Here is an 18,648-nt window from a genome sequence, read left to right as displayed (position 1 = left end):
GTGTGTGTGTGTGTGTGTGTGTGTGTGTGTGTGTGTGATTGTCAGAGTGTAAGATCACACAAGATCGAATCAGGTCAGCTTCTTGCTAGTCCTAGAGGCCACGTGGGAACCAGCCTTGGTTTGAGGCATGGAAGGTCACCAGATCCCAGTTCTGTCCCTTTCCAACACTTTAGGGGACGCTAACCCTCCTTATCTCACCGCTAAAGATTTGAAGCTTTCTAGAAAGAGTCTGTCCTACACCACCCTCTGGAGAGAGATTCCGATTGGCTCAGAGCTCCAGAGCCACAACAGTCCTCATTCCTGAGCTCCTGACTCGAAATCATGAGTCTGGCCCCTTGGAGAAGTCAGGAAATCACCGATCTGGGGCCCTGAGATGCTCTCTGGGGAATCTCAGGGCAGGATGAGAGGAGAAACCAAGAATGAGGTTGTGCCAAAGCCCAGAGCCCCTCACCCCTCACAAGAGGGGTGACCTTTTGTCACCCCTCCTCCCAAGGGGGTTTTCTTGCTGAGGAGGCAGAATACATGAACACATTTTATAAAGCAAATTTCTGTTCCAAAGAGGGACCCCATCCTGGACAGGCAGAAAACTATAATCACCAGCTGAGCGTGTTTCCCATATAGGGCTAAGGAGACCTGAAAATCATGTGCAGTTGATGCTGTCAATGTGGACGCCCTGTCCAGACCCCCAGTATTGGCAGGTGCACCCATGCCCCAGCTGAAGGGAGCATGGCTGTCAAGGGGTCACCCCTTAGAGCTTCTCTGAAGCGCTGTCTCTGGTTTATGGGAGCTGCCTGGGAGGTCACACCCACCACCTAAGTCCAGGGGGAGGCCAGGCCTCACTGGCACGTGGATACCACAGCCCAGACCTGTTGCCTTAAGACTGGCCAAGTCTGTGGGTGGATCTCCTGCTGCAGGGACCTTAACGATCAAGCAAAGGCGAGATGGCCCCTGGCTTGTCCTGCTCTCCCCCTTTCCTGTCCTGCTCTCTACTCCCTTTCAGTTTTCTTCTGTAAGGGCACCCTCTTGACTATCTCCCAGCACTGGGACACCATGCTCTCCTAGCGCGTCCTGGCCTCTTGTCTCCTGGCAGAGACCGCAGGCTTTGTGCCTTCTCAAACCCATCTCACCAGTCCTGCAAGCAGAAAGAGCAATTCTGTATCAAGAACAAATTCAGGCTGAGGCTGGGAAGGGATGTCCTCTCTGTCTAAGGGTAAAATACACACCTACTCCCACACCTGCATCACCGACAGTAACGTCCCTGGTCCTCTGCGCCCGACACACAAATGATGCATTGCTGCGCTTGCCCGCCTGTGGCTGGGGTTAGTAGGTGATGCTGGGAGTACAGGTGGGAATCCCCAAAACTCTTCCAGGGCAGAAGCAGACCTGTGGCAGGTAACGGAAACCGGAGCTCAAGAAGATGGATCCTCGGGAGGAAATGGAACTCGGTTTCTCAGACCTCTCAGGGTTGATGACACCGCCCCTGTCTTCAGGCAGTGGGGATTCTCTTGGGGGGGTGGGGTTGGGGGGTAGCCTAGGTCCTGAGCCTTGGGAGATAGATTGGGTGAGCATCTCTGCACCCAAGAGCCCAATCCAAGATTGGCTTTTGGGGGGCTCATTCTCTTCTGTTCTTCCCACTCCCTAGTCTTCTCCCAATCTTTGGCAATGTCTTGTTTAAACATGTTGGCCAGAGCTGAGTGCCGGGGGTGCAGGGCGGAGGGGAGCATGGATGCGGGACTAAGGGAAGGTTTTGTGTCTACACTTTGGGCAAAGTGGTGAAGGAGAGTCCTGATGGGGGTAGTTAGGTGGGAATCCGGGGACAGGGCCTGCGAGGTCCAGCCAGCCCCTCCCTAAGCGGAGTCTGCTCTTCGTGGCTCTTTGTCACCCACACTCCCAGTGCTGGAGTCACAAACAGGACTGCTTGATCTGCGGACTGCTTGATCTGCCGGACGGAGAGAGAGGAAGGCAGCACTGCTTTAGGGAGCTGGGGAGGTTTGCTCTCCTCCTTTTCACTCCTGACCAACTGTTTCTTGAGGGACTGGCCTGGTAGGAGGTGTAGCCCCTGGGAGAGAGCAGCTCAGCCTGGCCTCCACACTCGGTGAGGGCGCTCCTCGGAGGCGGGCGCAGGAGTCACGAGTGCCCAGGGGAAAATGAGGCAGGGAGTCCCATGGAGGCAGGAGTCCCTGGAGCACAGTGGCTCCAGCGTTCCCAGCACACCTCCTGCTCCAGAGGTCTTCTTGGTGCTTTCCTGAACTGCGGGCACGGGCAGCTCAGCTCACCCCAGCTGCACGGGGCATAACATCTCTTTGAATTCTCCATTTCATCTTAAATATTCATGTGCTTCTGGCAACAGACTGTGAAACACTGGGCTGGTTTTAGAATATGAATGACGTGAGAACTGGCACATTCTAGTTGCTAAGAATCTGCGGGTCAACCTTTCTACTGCAGTCTCCTCATTTGTAAAACGGAATAAAAACAATGCCTCCCCCCTAGCCTGGTGCGATGACGGAGTTAATACAGGTGACTGGCCTGGAACACTGGAATGTTTCTGTCATCCCCTCCTGCTAGCCTGATATGAGAAGCACTTACAGTCCGTCCTCATTATTTGCAGCTTCCGTGTTTGTGAATTCACCTCCTTACAAAGATTTATTTGGAATCTGCAAATCGATACTTGCAATTTTTTTGTGGTCATTTGGCAAAGAGGTAGAAACTGTGAATCGCCTGATACGCACGTTCCCCGTGAAGGTGGAACAGGGAGGCGCGCCTCTGCCTTCCCGTGTCGGCTTTCACGCTGTAAACCAGTGTCCTTTTAGGGTCTATGCAGTGCCACTTTTTACATTTTGGTCTTCTTTTTTGGCAATTTTGCTGTTTAACAGGGCCTCCTAGAGCCATGCTGGAGGGCTGGCTGGAGGTCCTACGCAGTGGCTGCGAGCGATGTGTCATCCAGAGCAAATCCTCAAGCTGGATGCGGGGCACTGGGCCAGGACTTGTACCGCTGGTGGCTGTGGGCTCAATGTTCGTGAAAAGATAGTGGATGTTTTAATGAGAACCACAGATAAAATGAGGTTGTGTATTGATTGGTTGACGGACGTGACCCGGGGCTGGCAGGGACCTAACTCTGCATTTCAGAGTTCGCTATTACCAGCTTCATCGTTCCCTTGACCTCATAAGAACATAACTACTGAGAACTGTAAGTTCTCATTTTCTGTGGTTCTGCCCAGCTCTCCTGCCCGGGACTGAGTAGTGTCCCACTACGTCCTGGTCCTCTCTGCCCCCTTGACCCTGAATGTCCTCTGCTCATTTTACCATGAGATTCCGGCCTCCTCACATGGAGTGGGGAGACAGTCTGCAGATCCTCCTCTTGGCCTGAGGAGACCCCAGGGCCAGGAAGGTAAGACGCGGGGGGGGGGGGGGGGGGGGGGGGGGGACAGACAGGGGGTCAGCTCCCCTCTGTAAAGCTCTACCCCCATCTGAGTGTACCAACTACAGAACAGGCGGGAGATGAACCTCAGGGATGAACAGCAGAGGACACCAGCTTCAGTCCCGGCTTTGCAACTCGCTGTGTGCAATGTATTTATCCCCTGGGCCTCCGCTCCCTCGCTGTGAAATGGGAACCACGATCCTAACGAATGCCGCTGGGCCGGGAAGAGCTCAGCACAGTGGCTGGCAGGCTCGGGCACCCAAGGAAATGAGCCCGTGGTCGCACTTAGGTGGGGGCCTAAGGCAGCCTTACCGAGCAATGCCGGGCCCCTGCCTTGATACCTCCGTGATGAGGCCAAAGCCAGGCACGAACATTGTGTCTAATTCCCTTCACTTCCAGGAGTCCACAAGGACAGTCTCCCCTGTCTGGGTCTTGACACCCCTTTACCCTTAACCCCGGGCTTGGCCCCTCATCGTCAGCACGGTTCAAGCAAGCCCAGCTCCCGTAAGTGGCTGCCGGTACCTGGCCCGGGGGTGACCCTATTCGGCCGCTCGTGGCCGTGGCAGCCGGACGTCCGTGCGGCGAGCGCGCCCAGGAGTCGGCGGCGGGTGCCGGGTCTGCGCGGGGCGCGGGGTCGGGGGGTCTCCCCCGGGACCGAGGGGCGCGGGTCGGGAGGGGGGCCGCGGACTCCGCTCAGGTCCGTGCCCGGCCGGGCATGAGCCGGCGGCTCCGGGCAGCCCTCGGTGTGGCCGCCGGGCGGGCCCGGGAAGGGGCGGGCGGCTGGAGGCTCGGGGCGGGGGGGCGGCGGCAGCCCTCCTCCCGGCTCCGACTGAGGCGGGGCGCCCCGGGCTGGCTCGCGCGGCCGCGGCCGCCTCTCCCCAGCGCGCCTGCCGGCGGCGGCGGTGGCGGCGTCGGCAATCCCGGCTCTTGGCACCACGCCTGGCGGCCGGCCCAGGGCGAGGAGTGGCTTCCAGGAAGCGGGCGGAGGAGCGTTCCAGCCGCGTCTCGCCATCGCCGAGGCCCCGCGCGCTCCGAGCGAACCGGGCCCGGCCCCTCACGCGCTCCCCTCGCGCCCCGGCGCCCCCCGGCTCGGGCGGAGGGCGGCCGGGCGCGCCGTGCACTTGCCGGGCGGTGCAGGTGGCGGCGCGCGCCCTCCGCCGCTGGGTCCCCGCCCGCGCCGCGCTCGGCGCCCGGAGGGGGCGGGAGAGGCGGGGCGGCCCCCGTCCCAGCCCCATTTAACTGCTCGGCGGCGGCAGCGACTGCGGCGCCGCGGGCGGGAGGCCGGCGTCGGGGAACGTCCTGGGGCCGGATTCCGCACGAGGTGTTGACGGGGCCGCTCCCGCCCGCCTCTCCGCCGCGCGCGCCGGGCCCGCGCCTCCCGGGCCGCACGTCCCAGAAGCGTCCGCGGCGCAAGGTGGGTGCCGCGAGCTCCGCGCGAGGTCGGGAAGGTTGTCCCTGGCGGGGAGGAGGACGCGGGGCCGTGGCTGCCGAGCAGGGCTGGGAGGCGCGGAGCGGGAGGGGGTTCCTTCGCGGGTCCCGGCGTCCTCCAGGAGCGGGGCGCTCCCCTCGCAGCGCTCCGTGGGACCCGGGGGCGTTCGCGGAGGGACGTGTGCGGGGCTCTCCACGCGCGGGGGGCGCTCTTCCTTGTGGGGGAGCCCCGGAGAGCGGGGGCTCTCGGGCTTGGGCTTCCCGGGCGGAGAACGGGCTGGCAGCGGCCGGGAGCCGGGAGCGTCGGAAGGTCCCGCTGCCCGGCCGGTGGGTCCCGAGCGCCTGGGGCGCCAGGGGCCCAGGCGACGCGCCCGCGGGCAGAGCGGGCACAGGGTGTGGGGGACGCGCGGACGCGGGAGGAAACGCCGCGGGGCAGCGGGCAGCCGGCGGGGCGTGCGGCGGGGCGGCCGGGGCCGAGCCGGCGAGGGGGGCGCGCGGTGCGTGGGCCCGGCACCGGCCGCCTCCCTTCGGCCCGGAGTCGCCGCCTCAGGTCGGAAACAGCAGCACATTTGCGGATCGCATTAGGCCAGGCCCTTAATGCTTTCTCCAGATGGAGGGAAGCCACCGACCCGCCCCCGGACACCGGCTCCGCCAAGGCGCCCGCGAGGCGAAGCGAGAGGCGAGTGTGACCTCGGCTTTTCCAGTCTCGACTCATACAGATTTCCCTGCAAATTGTCAGGAGAACTGTGCAGAAACCCCCCGCGGCCCTCCTGGGCTCAGGGGGACCTCCGCTGGATCACCGTCACCTACTTTTGGGAGGTTGGGTTGGGCCAGCGCGGAGGCTGTGCCCTCTGAAGCCCCTCGGACTCAGCTCTCAGACCTCTCCGGCTGCAGGTCTGGGGTTCTGACAGTACACGGTGTCATCTGCTGGGAAAGCCTTGACCTCTCAGAAGACCTGTATTCCAGTCCTGGAACAGTCACCATCTTGCTGTGTGACCTTAGGCAGGTCCCTTCCCCTCTCCGGGCTGGCTCAGTTGTCTCAGATCCATTTTTGCCTGAAGTCGAAGAAGCTGGCAGGTGCCCTAATCCTTGGCTCCACACTGGCTTCCTGAGTCAGATGCCAGTAGCCACACCCTGCTGCTGACACATGAGCTGGAAAGTGGCTGGTGTAGAGACCTCTCAGCTTCGGAAGGCCTAGAGGTGTGGGCTGTGCATGGCAGGCAGGTCCAGCTGCCCTCCTGACCTTGATGGGGACCCATCTGCGCCCTGTAGTAGGTAGCCCCATCCTGGACCTACACAAACCTTTCCAAGACATTATGGGAGGCTCAGAATCCCTCCCTCTGACTGGTCTCTTAAGTCATGGGTGCTGCCACTGGGGGCAGAGCTGGTTGAAAGCCAACTTTTTCTTCTTTTGTAGGCTCAAGAGAGACCCCCAGGAGACCGGACCCCATGGCTTCCTGGCAGAGCTCCTGGTGGCTGCTGATATGGACGGTCTTCGTGCACTCTGCCCTCCTGCAGGTAATATCGAGGGAAGAAGAAGGGCAGGCGCCCCTCTGCTTGCTTAGGAGCATTATTCTAGATCACCTAAGATGTGGTATGACTTGTATTAATCCTATGCCAAGAGCATCTGGTTTTCTCTCTTACCTCCAGCAAACGGTATTTCTGGTTGTTTTAGCTATAAGGATGATTCAAATTCCTTGGGTCCTCTCTGAACCCTGAGCAGTGCCCTGATGCCACTTGGGTATCACGTGCCAGCCATGCTTGGGGCCATGCAGGACCCTGTCTTTTCAGTCTAGGGTGGTGGTCTGTGTGTGCCCAGGAGAGGTGAGGCTAGAGGCCAGGACATAATGAATGGGGCAGAGCCCGATTTCTGGCCTTAGCTCAGTCACCAAGTAACTATTTTGAGTTTACTTCTATCAACACATATCACACTGTTTTGCAGTCCTTTCTTTAGACTGCTTTTTTTTCCCCACTAGCCGGGGGTGCGGGCAGCTCATCTCTTGCATCCTCATTTGGCAGCGGGGCAGGCTGAAATAAAGGGGTGAAGATAGCATTGCCGGAGAGACGATAGGGAGTACAGGAGACAGTGGAAAAGTGGATGGCCCATGCTTCATCTAGTTAGAGCAGCCTCTGCTTACCTCCAGCTGGTCATTGCCAAGTGGGAACACAAGCCCGGGATTGCCATATCGTCTACTTTTTCAGGATACTTGGGCCATCCAGATTTCCTATGAAACCTCCCGGTTTGAAAAGCTCCAAAAGCCAGACAAATGTGTTTGCAGCCTGGATTGAGCCGAACAGTCTGTGGCCTTCGGTCAAAAGATGCAGAGCATGTCTTAGTGTCATGTCCCCAGGGCTGCTGCTAGCCCAGGACAGCCCCTTGTCAGAATTAGAACAAGGCAACCCCTTTCTTCAGGCGTAACTTCTTGGGCATGTGGGCTAGAAGGGCTTTAACAGTCTGTTCAATGAGGACGCACCCTTGAATAGAGACACACACCATGGGATCCATTACTCAGACTGCCTCTCAGTTCACTTTCTTGGACATGGTGTTTCTGAGCCTCTTCCAACTCCAGTGTCCCACGATTTCGGTGGCTCGTGAAAACTGGCTCTCGAGGTACAGTTTCTCCCCCATCATCCCATTTCATTGATGTTGCTCCATAAACACATTCTAACAGATGTGTCGTAAGTATTTTCGGGGTGACTTTAGGGTTTCTGTAGTCAGTGAGGGGCCGTGGGGTGGCAGATGGTGGAGACTCGCTTTTCTTTCCCATCAGCAGATCTGAAACGGGCTCCATTCCCGGTCAGCTGGGGCCGAGGTTTCAAGGCACCGCGTTTCGTTTTGTCTTCTTGCACCTTATAAAATTTAAATGTGCTTTGAGGCAGTCTGTTGACCTTTGGCCAAGGGCAGTGTTTGCCCAGCTTGAATCACTCAGTGACCTCTTTTGGATTTTTCCATATCTGTGCGCCTCTGGCAGCGTTGTCTCCCTGTACGGGGCAGTGTGCGCGGGAGATCGCGAAAGGAGGTTTTCAGGCTGCTCGAATCCCAGCGCCCCTCCTTCCTGACCTGTCACACGGACTTCTCTGCGTCTGTTCCGGCACCTGGAGCGGGGGGAATCTACCTCATCGAATTGTCTGGAGGAGCGAATCCACTGCAAGTGGGAGAAGGGGACAGACAAAACAGAGACTGTCTGGCAGGACGTGAGTGTGTGATGATGGATCTGAGCTCTCTGTGGCAGTCGCTGCCTGTAGTCCCCGCCGCGGTCCCGTAGGGGGCAGTCAGGAGGCATCAGCCGAACAGACGGGTGCTGCCCCATAGGTGCTGCCCAGCTGGGGGTCGGGGCGGAACTCCTCAGGGGCTTCCCCACAGGTGTGAGTGGGACTGGCCAGGATGGTCTCCCCATGCACCGAGGGAGAATGTTCCAGTGAAGGGTCGGTCAGTCCTGAGATCCTGCTCCTGCACACCTGGTTGTCTGCCTACGGTCAGCCCGGGTTCCGTTCGAAGCTGCCCCTCTGGGGTGTGTTGGGACTTCGGTGTTTGGGGCCTCTAGATGTTCTTCAGTGTGTCCCCTTGCCTTGTACGGGCTGCCACGAGGTGACTGGTGGAGGACCAGTAGCCAGGAGGCTGAGCCACAGGGAGTGGGGCCGTGCCAACTCATTTAATGAAAACTAGATTTCCTTTAATGCATTTGCAGATGACTTGACCTCCTCTAGTCGCTGGCCACAGGTTGCTGTGACGGGCCACAGAGCAAAGCACGAGGTCGGCAGTCTTGAGCTCTCCTGACTCATTCTGGAGCGTTTCTGGAGGAGCTTGCTGTCTCCCTCAGCCCCCTGGGTCATGGGCCCTGGAAGCTTCCTGTGGCTCCAGCTCCTCTCCCTGGGGACCAGCTCTCCCTTGCAGCCTCCCTCGTGGAGAGGTCCCCTCTTGGTGGGAGTAGACATGCGCCAGTCGTGGGCTCCAGCCCCGCCTCGTCAAGCCCACCCCCTTCCTTAGCAAAATCTTGGGCAGATTCATTTTAATTTTTCCATTTTAAAAAAGTCCAGTCCGATTTGAAATGTTGACTCCCCATTTGATTTACATCTCCCCTCCCTTCTGGCTCATGTAGGGTGGACACAGGGCTCGGGGTGCGTGAGACAGGGCCATGCTGTGGTCGGCCCTCTTCCCACCTCAGCCAGCGGTGAGGACTAGCCCTGGGACACTCCTTCCTTTTCATTATTCTGGTGCAGCCTTCCTGGCACTGGAAATAGCAGAGGGGAGCAGGGAGAAGGGCATAGAGCTCTCTACCTAACTACATGCTTCTCTTGGGAGGTTGTCACTGCACGTCTGGCTCTCGCTGCTTCTTGTGTCCTCGGGAGGCCTGTGTGGCTTCTTCAGAGGGCCTGCAGGACCCCCTTTCCTGGAGCAGGAGGCCCGCTCTGCCTGCCTGTTGCTGCTGGGCTCTTCTCACCCTGTGCACAGCTTGGTGGCTGGGGTACCAGCAAGGTGGTCTACACCCAGATCCACAGCGGGACGCCCAGACTTGCCCCATCACTGTGTGGTATGGCGGAAACGAATGTGACATCGTGTGTCAATTACAAAACGACACCCCAGCTCCCTTCGGCGTGGTCCACTCGATCCATAGGACACACAGGCTTCCTCACTCTGCAGACGGTGGAGACATTGCATTCTCCACACTGCCTCCTCTCTCTGGCCCCCACTCACTGCTCTGGGGGTGGGGGGTAGGGGGTGGGCAGGGTCCTATCAGCAGACCGTCTGAGCTGATGCCCGTGGTGGGCCAGCCCCTGCTTGCAGGTTCCCCCTGGAGTCTCTGTGAGTGCCTTTTCCTTCCGTGCATCTCAGTCGTCCTTAGAGACTAGGCAGGTGACAGTAGGACCCACCGTGCTGCTCCCTAGCGAGCTCTGAGGGGGGTGTCTTTAGAATGTGGGGTATTTGGCTCCTCTCTGTCACCACTTTGGCCAACGTTTGGGCATCGGGAAAGGTCCCACTGGATATCGTGACACTAAAATTAGACACGTCAGCTCTGGGCGCAGGGCCAGCGCTCGTGGTGGTGGCGGCTCTGGTCTCAGTGGTCCTCTCTGCATTGGTTTTGGTCTTGCTGTTCTTCCTCGTCTTTATCCATCATCCTGATTTCCTCAGTCTGGTGTCTGGAGTCTGATTTTGGGGATCCTGGGTGTTTTGGGGTGATTTGGGTCTCCAAGGCAGTTTTGTCTGAGTGGCTGTCATCTCGGTGGAGGCTTTGGGGGTGGTGGTTCTCCCCTTCTGACACCACAGATGTTCATCCCAACCTTTCAGCTTTCACCCTGTCCCCTTTATATCAGGAGCCTGAATCCAGGCGTGGGTTGCTGTGGTGAGGTGCGGAAGCCCCCCACCTCCGCAGAACCCCCCTCCTGACGGGGGAGGAGGAGGGCGGCGGACTCAGATGGCAGCCTGGGTCGCTGTCCTTGTGACTGCATTGGGTCGTGCATGAGCGGTGGTTCGAGAGCATCAACACTCGTATTCCATCTTCGCAGACGGAGTTCTGCGCCACTAGTGTGGTCCCCAGACAACCATTTCCCGTCTCTCTTACTCTCCCACATTCAGAACTCCCCAGCCACGCTCTGTGGCCCTGTTCCTGCTGGTGCCCGTCAAGGCAAGAGGTTTCAGAGAATGACAGTGAACGGACCGACCTCCTTGCTAGAGCCTGGCACACTGTGTCTGGCAGGACTGACCGCGAGCATAAATTGTAGAAAAATAGAAGATCTGGGTAAATGAAAGGGAAATCAAAATAAAAAATTGGCCTTACTACTCCCACCCAGATAATAACTATTAGTGTTTTCGTGCGTAATCTTCCAGACTTTTTCTGGGCATAAATACGTGTGTTATGTTTTTGTACATGGGATCATGCTAAAGATATTGCCACCCATTGTCTTCAGTCTCTGTATCGTGACGGTCTTTACATATCAGTACACATCTCACACATGAAATGGCCGTGTTCATTGTTCTTACAATTATGCCGTGATACCATAATTTGTTGAAGCCCATTATTCCTTTATTTGACGTCTGGGTTCTTTTCAGGATGTTCCTTCACAGGTGCTTGCCATCAGCTGCCTGTCGTGAATGCCTTATGCTCTCAGCTTTGCTTACTTACTGGAATATTCCTCAGAATAATGTTCTCCTTGGTTGACTGTGCTTTGTTACACATTTGATATACCTTGTGGCCCTTTTCCTCTTTGTCCTGTTTCAGGAAGAACTCCGGGTCGGGTTCCTCCAGCACTCTGGGTTTTAGGTCATAAAGGCCCTCCCTGTGTGACGTCACCCTCCACAGTGATTTTGGGGGCCTCAGCTTGTCCTGGAGGCAGGGTCCACCTTGTTACCAACTCGCCCCCAGGATGTAGCTGCAGGATGGAGTCATCGGGTAGATCCCATGAGAATCCGGTGTAGGAACGAAGGGGAGCCCTCTCCTTGTTTGACATAGACGACACATGACGCCTTTCTCCTTCTGCCCCTCTGCCCTTCCCATCTCTGGCTTTTGAGAAAAGCTGTTCAGTCCCAGAGCTCTGCACTTGGCCTCCGCTTTCTCTCTCCCTACACTCTCGCCAGGCGCCTCCCACCACTCCCCTGGTTTTCTCTCCAGAGGCTCCCGCCTGGGATTTATCATCAGGGGACCCAACTCTCATAGTGGTCCAGGCTTTCAAGTGTTCTCTTGAGGAAGGTTCTAGATAGACTGGAAAGATAAAAAGTTATCTTCTAGTTTACTTTAACTTCTAAGTGTAAACACTGGAAATAAAACACAGTTCTGTTAAGTCTGTTTTTGTTTTTCGTTCTTTCTTTTCTTTTTTTTGAAACTCGAAAGCCTCTCCCATGTGCAAGAGGGCCGATCTCTCCAAGAGGCTTCTGTCTGCCACTTCCAAGAGCTGCACATCAGCATATCCAGGAGCTACTAGCCTCCTCCTCTCCCCCATTCCCCTGCGGGGCTCAAGCACGGTACTTCCTAGACAGAAGTCTCCAGACCCTCTGCCTGCCACTCTATCTCAGGGCCTAGACTCCCCATCAGCTGGTCACTGAAGCCAGAATCCTGGGCATTCGTCTTTGCTGCCCTGCCTGGTACCCATTAGGCACTAACTTGCATTGATTCCTCTTGGAATTTGTTTCTTTTCTTCTTTTGGTGCAAAAGGGTAATTTTATTAAAGCACGGGTGATGTAGTTAAAGACTGTCGGTGAGGTTCTGTGGGGAGAGGTCTAGAGCCAACGACCGGCAAAGAATTCTCGAGACGTCTGGTGCAGAATGGTGGCTTCTGAAAGCACGGGGGTCCACCCCCTGCTTCCCTAGATACAGTATGCTTGAGAGGAGGGTGCACGGCGGCACAGGGTGTGAAGTCAGGATGAACAAAGAGTTTGGGGTTATCCTGGAGAGGACCTCAAGAAGTGTGCTCTGTATGTCATTAAGAAGGAGGACATTACTCAGCAGGCAGCATGGCATCCTGTGGGTGTTGGGGAGGTGATGGGAGGCACCGTTATGAACCACTGGACCCCTGGTGATGCACTTGAGCAGAGGATACTTGGAAGGCTGCTGGCACTGGTCCAGGCTGGTAATAAGGAGACCTTCAACTCCGCTCATGAGAGCGCATGGGTGGGAGTTAGCCACAGACAAGACGGGGGTAGGGAAACCATTTTAGAACCTGAAGGAGATAGATCCTGACACGTGATGACCGTGGGTTGAGAGGGAGAGAGAGGGAGGAAATGAAGATTCCTTCGGGTTTTGAACAAGTTTTAGGGATGCATGAACATGAAAGTTGACCCTGATCTTGTGAAATGGTAGGTGACATTTGAAGGAGTAATTTCAGGGCAAGATGTGGGTTCCAGAAGGTGAAAGCACCAAGAAAGGAGACGCGCGACGCTCTTGGAGAGGGAAACAAGATCGTTAGCAAGGTTGTTCTGGGCAAAGTGAGCTTTTCAGCATATATATGTATCCTCCACAGGGAAGCATCTAGGAGAAAATAAGGGTTTAAGATACAAGAGGAAAAAACCAATTATATGTAATTGCTTCATAACAGAAAAGTGGGCAGGGTTCTCCCACTGCCTTGCTAATGGATCTTAACGACCAGAGCTAACATCTTATGGAAACCACATTTCAAAGTTTATGATTGTGATTGCTTGCAGTTTATTTTTACAAAGATGCTAATTTCCATAAATAGCATGGAAGCATAAAGCAATTTCCTCTCCAAGTATTTTATGCAATTACTTTCTGGAATTTGTCAGCACTGAACAGCTCCAGCCAATGTATGCTACAAATTATTGTGGTCAAACACTCAGAAATGCATTTGTTCTCCAAGCCTTCATTTATAAATATAGTAGCCTTTTATTTTGCAAATAATTTAGGAAAAGGAAGAATACCTATTTTTTAGTATATGTGCTGCTGAAGTGAGCATGGAAGAATACCTATTTTTTTAAAATAAAAACTCATTTATAAGATTAAAGGACTCTTTAAATTCTCTTCACTCTCTCTTTTGAAATTTCCACTGTGTGTCTTTCCTGCTCTAAAAACATAAAACATGTTGATGAAAAAATGTGGAAAACACAGGGAAAGACAAAGATGCAAAAATAATCTTTTATTCTACCAGTTGTTAGGGTTTGGTTGTATATATGTATTCCTAATATTTTTTAAAAAGATTTTATTTATTTATTCATGAGATGCAGAGAGAGAGAGGCAGAGGCAGAGGGAGAAGCAGGCTCCCCGCTGAGTAAGGAGCCTGACCTGGGGCTCCATCCCAGGACCCTGGGATCACCACCTGAGCGGAAGGGAGAAGCTTAACCGACTAAGCCACCCAGGCGCCTTATTCCTAATATTCTTTTTAGAATATTAATATACATGCATTTTTAAAAAGTCATTATACTGTAGTTGGAGTATAATTTTTTAAAAGTTTAACGATGTGAGGAATATTTCCATATGTCCTTAAATATTTTTCCTATAATGATATTTAATGCCTTCATAGTACTGCATTATTTGGCTGTTCTACATTTTATTAAGAAATTCTTTACTGCCAAACCTTTAGGTTGATCAGCTTTTTGCTGTTACAGATAATTTGCTACGCAAATGCATTGCAGATCCAACCTTGCTCACATTTGTGGTCATTTTCTTTGAGTACATTTCTAGAAAAATGTACTCATTGAGACATAATTTGGGGGTCAAAGCTATGCGCAGTTTTAAGACCTTAAATTTACACTATCAAGTTCTCTTTCAAGTGTACTCTTAGTTTGCAGGAGCTGGCAATACAAAGTTTAAGGAAATCTTAGTTGTGAGAGATTCTTAAAAATACTTTGGGGCCATTTCTATTACCGGATTTGTGTAAGATTTTCTTAAGACATTAGAAATAGTGTAACAGATTTTACCCTTCTATTTTTGCCAGTTTTTTCTACTGAGATTTTTAAAATGAATTTGTAAATGTTCTGTTCTTTGTATTCACATTTTGTTCTTCTTATGTTGCAAAGAATTTTCACATTTGGTCATGAATAATTTATTTTTCTTTATGTTTTGGATACAGTGACATTTACAATTTCCAAGCCATCTACTCTAGAAGCCTCTCAATTTAAGACCTGTTTGCCTCTGTACCAGGCTTAGAAATAATCATACTGAGAGAAAATATATGCATGTATGTGTCTTTTTCTAGTCTTTTTAAAAAAGCATTAACATTTTAGTTTTAGAATGCAGTTAATTAATCTGCTGGTCTCTTCCTGTGCTATTGCCGTATTTTTTTTCTAATACCGTATATTTGAACAGGCTACTTTATTGTAACTTTGTAGTGTGTTCAGTAACTATTAAGGCAAGACCTCTCTTCAGTATCATAGTTTTGGCTAATCCAGAAGGTCTTTCAAAGGATTTGGTCAAGCTCCAAGAACAAAAATCCTGTTGTTTTGAAAGAGATCTGGCATAATGGGGGAGTTACCAGAGTTCATTCCCTCAAAACTAAACAAAAAAACAACAAGAAGAACAGTGAAATGAAGAAATGGTACTAGCCTCTCCACACAAAATATGAAGTACTTTTTTTTGAGTACTGTTGAACCTAGATGTGGGAGAGGATCCTGAAGGCTGGTATGTGTCTCCTCAGATTGTGAGCAGGACAGAGACTTCCCTAAGGGGCACTGTCACAAATTGTGCCTGTCTAATGAATTTTTGGTAAGAACAGTGACATTGGGGATCCCGATGGGACTCAAAAGAAGCAGATATTGTCCCCCAAAGAGGTCTTACCTGACACCAAGAATGGGAAGCAACCCAGAGTTGAAGGCAAAATCGTTGACACAGTTTTTTTGTCTAGGTGCTCAAGGTGACCTTCTAGGGACAGAGGCTGCTGCAGGTGAAGGGGAGAAGGTGGGGGGAGGGAGCAGCACTTCCCAGAATGAAGGGCTGCGGGTTAAGGGGCTTCCTGTGGACCTCACTGGCTTTTGAGTGTTGATGATAAGAGTCAGATGTTGCTCAAGAGACAAACAAGCGCTTGGTTAGTAAGACGATGAGCCGGACGCCAGAGTGGAGTGGAAGCGCTGGGTTGCTCTAGTGCACTCGGTCTCGTGCCTCCCGTCCTCCCTGTGCTGGTCTTCCGCAGCAGCTGGCCCTGTGAGGAATGGCACAGACACAGGGGACTAAGGAACTGGGAACGTGCCAGACAGAATGGGTATTCTACCAGATGAAACAGAAACAAATAAATAATAGAAAAATGATGAAAGGGGATCCAACATACGTATAGTTAATCTCTCTCAAAAGACCAAAAACCAAAAAATTCAATGATACCATGAAAGAAAACTTCTCTCACTTTTTCCCTGAGGTCGTTGTAAATATCGATTCTGTACCTTCTGGCATTGAGTCTTACTGAATACTCTGTGGCCGGTCTGGTTTTCCCCCCTTACATGTGCCTCACTCTGTCTGCCATGATATCTACACAATTTCTTCTTTATTCTGTCTTATATTTTCACTGGGACATGATGTCAATGATTTTTACGTAAATACTTTTTTTCCTCTTCATAAGTTTGTGTTCTGTGTTCAGGAAAGGTTTTTTAGCATGGTCTTCGAATTTGCAATGTTTTTATTTTTTGATTTTTGCCATTCTTTTTCTAAGCTCCCTGTTTCTGTTGTCGTAAGTGTTTTCCTTATACTTTTATATTTCCTCCTGAGCTTTTTGAAAGAGAGATCAGGTTGTCTATAATTTATCTGTGACTGTTATTTTGAGAAATTCATCTAGTGACACATGTTCACTGACTACATTTTGCTTGTTTCTATTTTTAAAAATGTTATTAATTGATTTTGTGATTTTGTGAGGGTTCTGTTCTGATTCAGGTTTTTTTTTTTTTTTTTTAAGTGATGGAGCTCTGCTCCAGATGTCCCTCATCCTCCTCGGTTAGGCGACCAGACTGGCCAGGGTATGTTCTTGCCTTGAAGATAACAGGTACCCATGAGGATAGGTCCAGATGCACAAGGATCTTTCTTGTACCTTCTACTTTAGTCATATTTGCTAATATCCCATTGGCCAAAGCAACTCAGATAGCTGAAGCCATGGTCAGGGGGTAGGGAAGTATCTTTACTTACTGTGAAGCCAGGGCAACGTTATAAGGCCAAGCCCCAAATCACTGGAGTGGGCAAGCGTGTGCCTCCCTTAGAGATTATGTGGACAGTCAACACACACAGAAGCAGACAGAACGTGGGGTCTGTTAACAAGGGCACTGTTTTCTCAAACTATGAATACATCTCATTAGTGGGTCATGAAATTAATCTATCAGGTTTTAAGCAGCCATTATTTTCATGGACCAATTGGAAGGGAATGGCTAAAAAAGCATCGCCGTGAAGCCCTCAGAAATGATAAGCATCATTTTCTTGAAACTTTTGTTCCAGCAACATGAATACATATACATGTAGTATAATATGTACTTCCTGGCTGGCTTTATGTCGATGAAGTGAGACTTTGCTACAATTTCCCAATTCCGTAGTATTTGTTTATGATGAGGGTGTAAGTGTAGCGATGGGCCTACACTCTCCAGAACTATACTGCCTCCACCGAAAAGCTTGGCTTTGTGTCTCCTGACTGATGAATGGATAAAGAAGACGTCACACACACACACACACACACACACACACACTCTCTCTCTCTCTCTCTCCCTGGAATATTGTGCAGCCATAAAATAGAATGAAATCTTGCCATTTGCAAAGACATGGATGGGGCCAGAGAGTGTAATGCCAAGCAAAATCGGTCACTCAGAAAAAGACAAATACCGTATGATTTCATTCATATGTGGAATTTAAGAGACACAACAAATGAACAAAGGGGGGAAAGGAGAGAGAGAGATGAACGAAGAAACAGTCTCCTGTGTTGACTGTCCTTCTCTGATACTTGGCCGGAGCGGGAGGGTCGATAAATGAGGCAGATTCCCAGCACAACTCCCGGACTCTGGCTGGCCATCACGGGGTGTAGTTCTGGTCCCTGGGGTGGTATGTTCCCCTGTTGAACAACTATTGCCAGTGGCGTACACATAAAACTGTAATTGCCGGCACGCTTGGTTATCAGGGCTCTTCAGAGAGATCTAGATGGTCATATCCTTTCACTCCCCTGATCTACTAACACAATGAATCATATTAATAAGATCCCTAATATTCAATCAACCCTGTGTTCCTGGCATTAACTGTACTTTGCCATAGTATATTATCTTTTTAAGACTCAACTGGACTTGGTTTACAAATAGTTTATTGAAAAGTACGATGTCTGTACTCATCTACTGATGAACGTTGGTTAGTACTCTATTTTTCAGGTTTTTATATCAGGATTTTTGTTAACTTCATAAAAATGAGTTGGAGCATTTTCCATCATTTTTTTTTTACTTTTTGGGATCAGCTTAAATAGCACAGGAACAACCTGTTCCTTGAAGATTTGAAAGATCTTGATAGCAAATGGGGCACAGAGCCTTTTTTGGGAGACTCTTCTCTGACAGCTTTTTTTTTTTTTAAAGATTTTATTTATTTATTTGACAGAGAGAAATCACAAGTAGGCAGAGAGGCAGGCAGAGAGAGAGGAGGAAGCAGGCTCCCTGCTGAGCAGAAAGCCCGATGCGGGGCTCGAACCCAGGACCTGGGATCATGACCTGAGCCGAAGGCAGCGGCTTAACCCACTGAGCCACCCAGGCGCCCCTCTGACAGCTTTTTTAATGTTCTGTATGATTGTTGCATTATTCAGGATTTCTCCTACTTCTTTAATCAACTTTGGTGACATACCTTTCCCTATAGAAACTTTCTATTTCATCGAAAATTAAAAATTTTGTAGGGCAAAGGGAGGTGTTTTATAATTTTTCAAAATTTTTAAAATTTTGCTTTTAATTTCTGATTTATTTTTTCTTCACTGAACAATCTTTACATTTTAGTTTTTGAAATGCTGAATCTTGAAGTGCTCAATTTCATGAATGTGGCAAGGACAGCTGACATTTTGACATTTTTCTAAACTGCTGTGGGTAGTTGACTATAAATTACATTCCTTGCATGAGGGAATGCGTTTCTGTTATCTTCTCTTTCTGCTGATTCTTCCCATCTACTGTTAACCCACTCACCACATTGAGTCCTCTCCTCCCGGAGAGGAGCAGGCTACCTGTTTTCTTCTTGTCTCCTGCTCACCTCTGTCCTCAGGAGCCCACCTTCCCCCCTTCCAGTGCTTGTCCAGCTGTTTCCAGAAGCAGAGATAGTTCTCTCCTTGACAGAAATAATGGGTCCAGCTACTGGCTGAAACTGAATTCTGCTTCCCCATTTGCTGATCTTGGCCTCTTGGTTGTTTTTTGTTTGAGTTTGTTTGTTTTTGTTTTG

At 51.6% G+C, this 18,648-nt stretch overlaps 1 protein-coding gene across 3 annotated transcripts in view; it reads left to right on the top strand.

Moving 5' to 3' along the window:
* The first annotated feature begins 4,416 nt into the window (after nucleotides 1–4,416).
* ADAMTSL3 (ADAMTS like 3) overlaps nucleotides 4,417–18,648 on the top strand; it is a 342,411-nt gene continuing 328,179 nt past the window's right edge. For 2 of the 3 annotated variants that reach the window (XM_047736616.1, XM_047736615.1), the window contains exons 1-2: nucleotides 4,417–4,832; nucleotides 6,264–6,364. In XM_047736616.1, the coding sequence (XP_047592572.1) occupies nucleotides 6,296–6,364 (69 nt within the window). In that variant the 5' untranslated portion in view covers nucleotides 4,417–4,832; nucleotides 6,264–6,295. The remainder of the gene's footprint in view (nucleotides 4,833–6,263; nucleotides 6,365–18,648) is intronic. The other variant, XM_047736614.1, reaches the window with a different exon arrangement.

Source organism: Lutra lutra, chromosome 7 (genome assembly GCF_902655055.1).
Source record: "Lutra lutra chromosome 7, mLutLut1.2, whole genome shotgun sequence".
In the NCBI taxonomy this organism is placed as follows: domain Eukaryota; kingdom Metazoa; phylum Chordata; class Mammalia; order Carnivora; family Mustelidae; genus Lutra; species Lutra lutra.
This window is presented reverse-complemented; position numbering and strand designations above follow the sequence as displayed.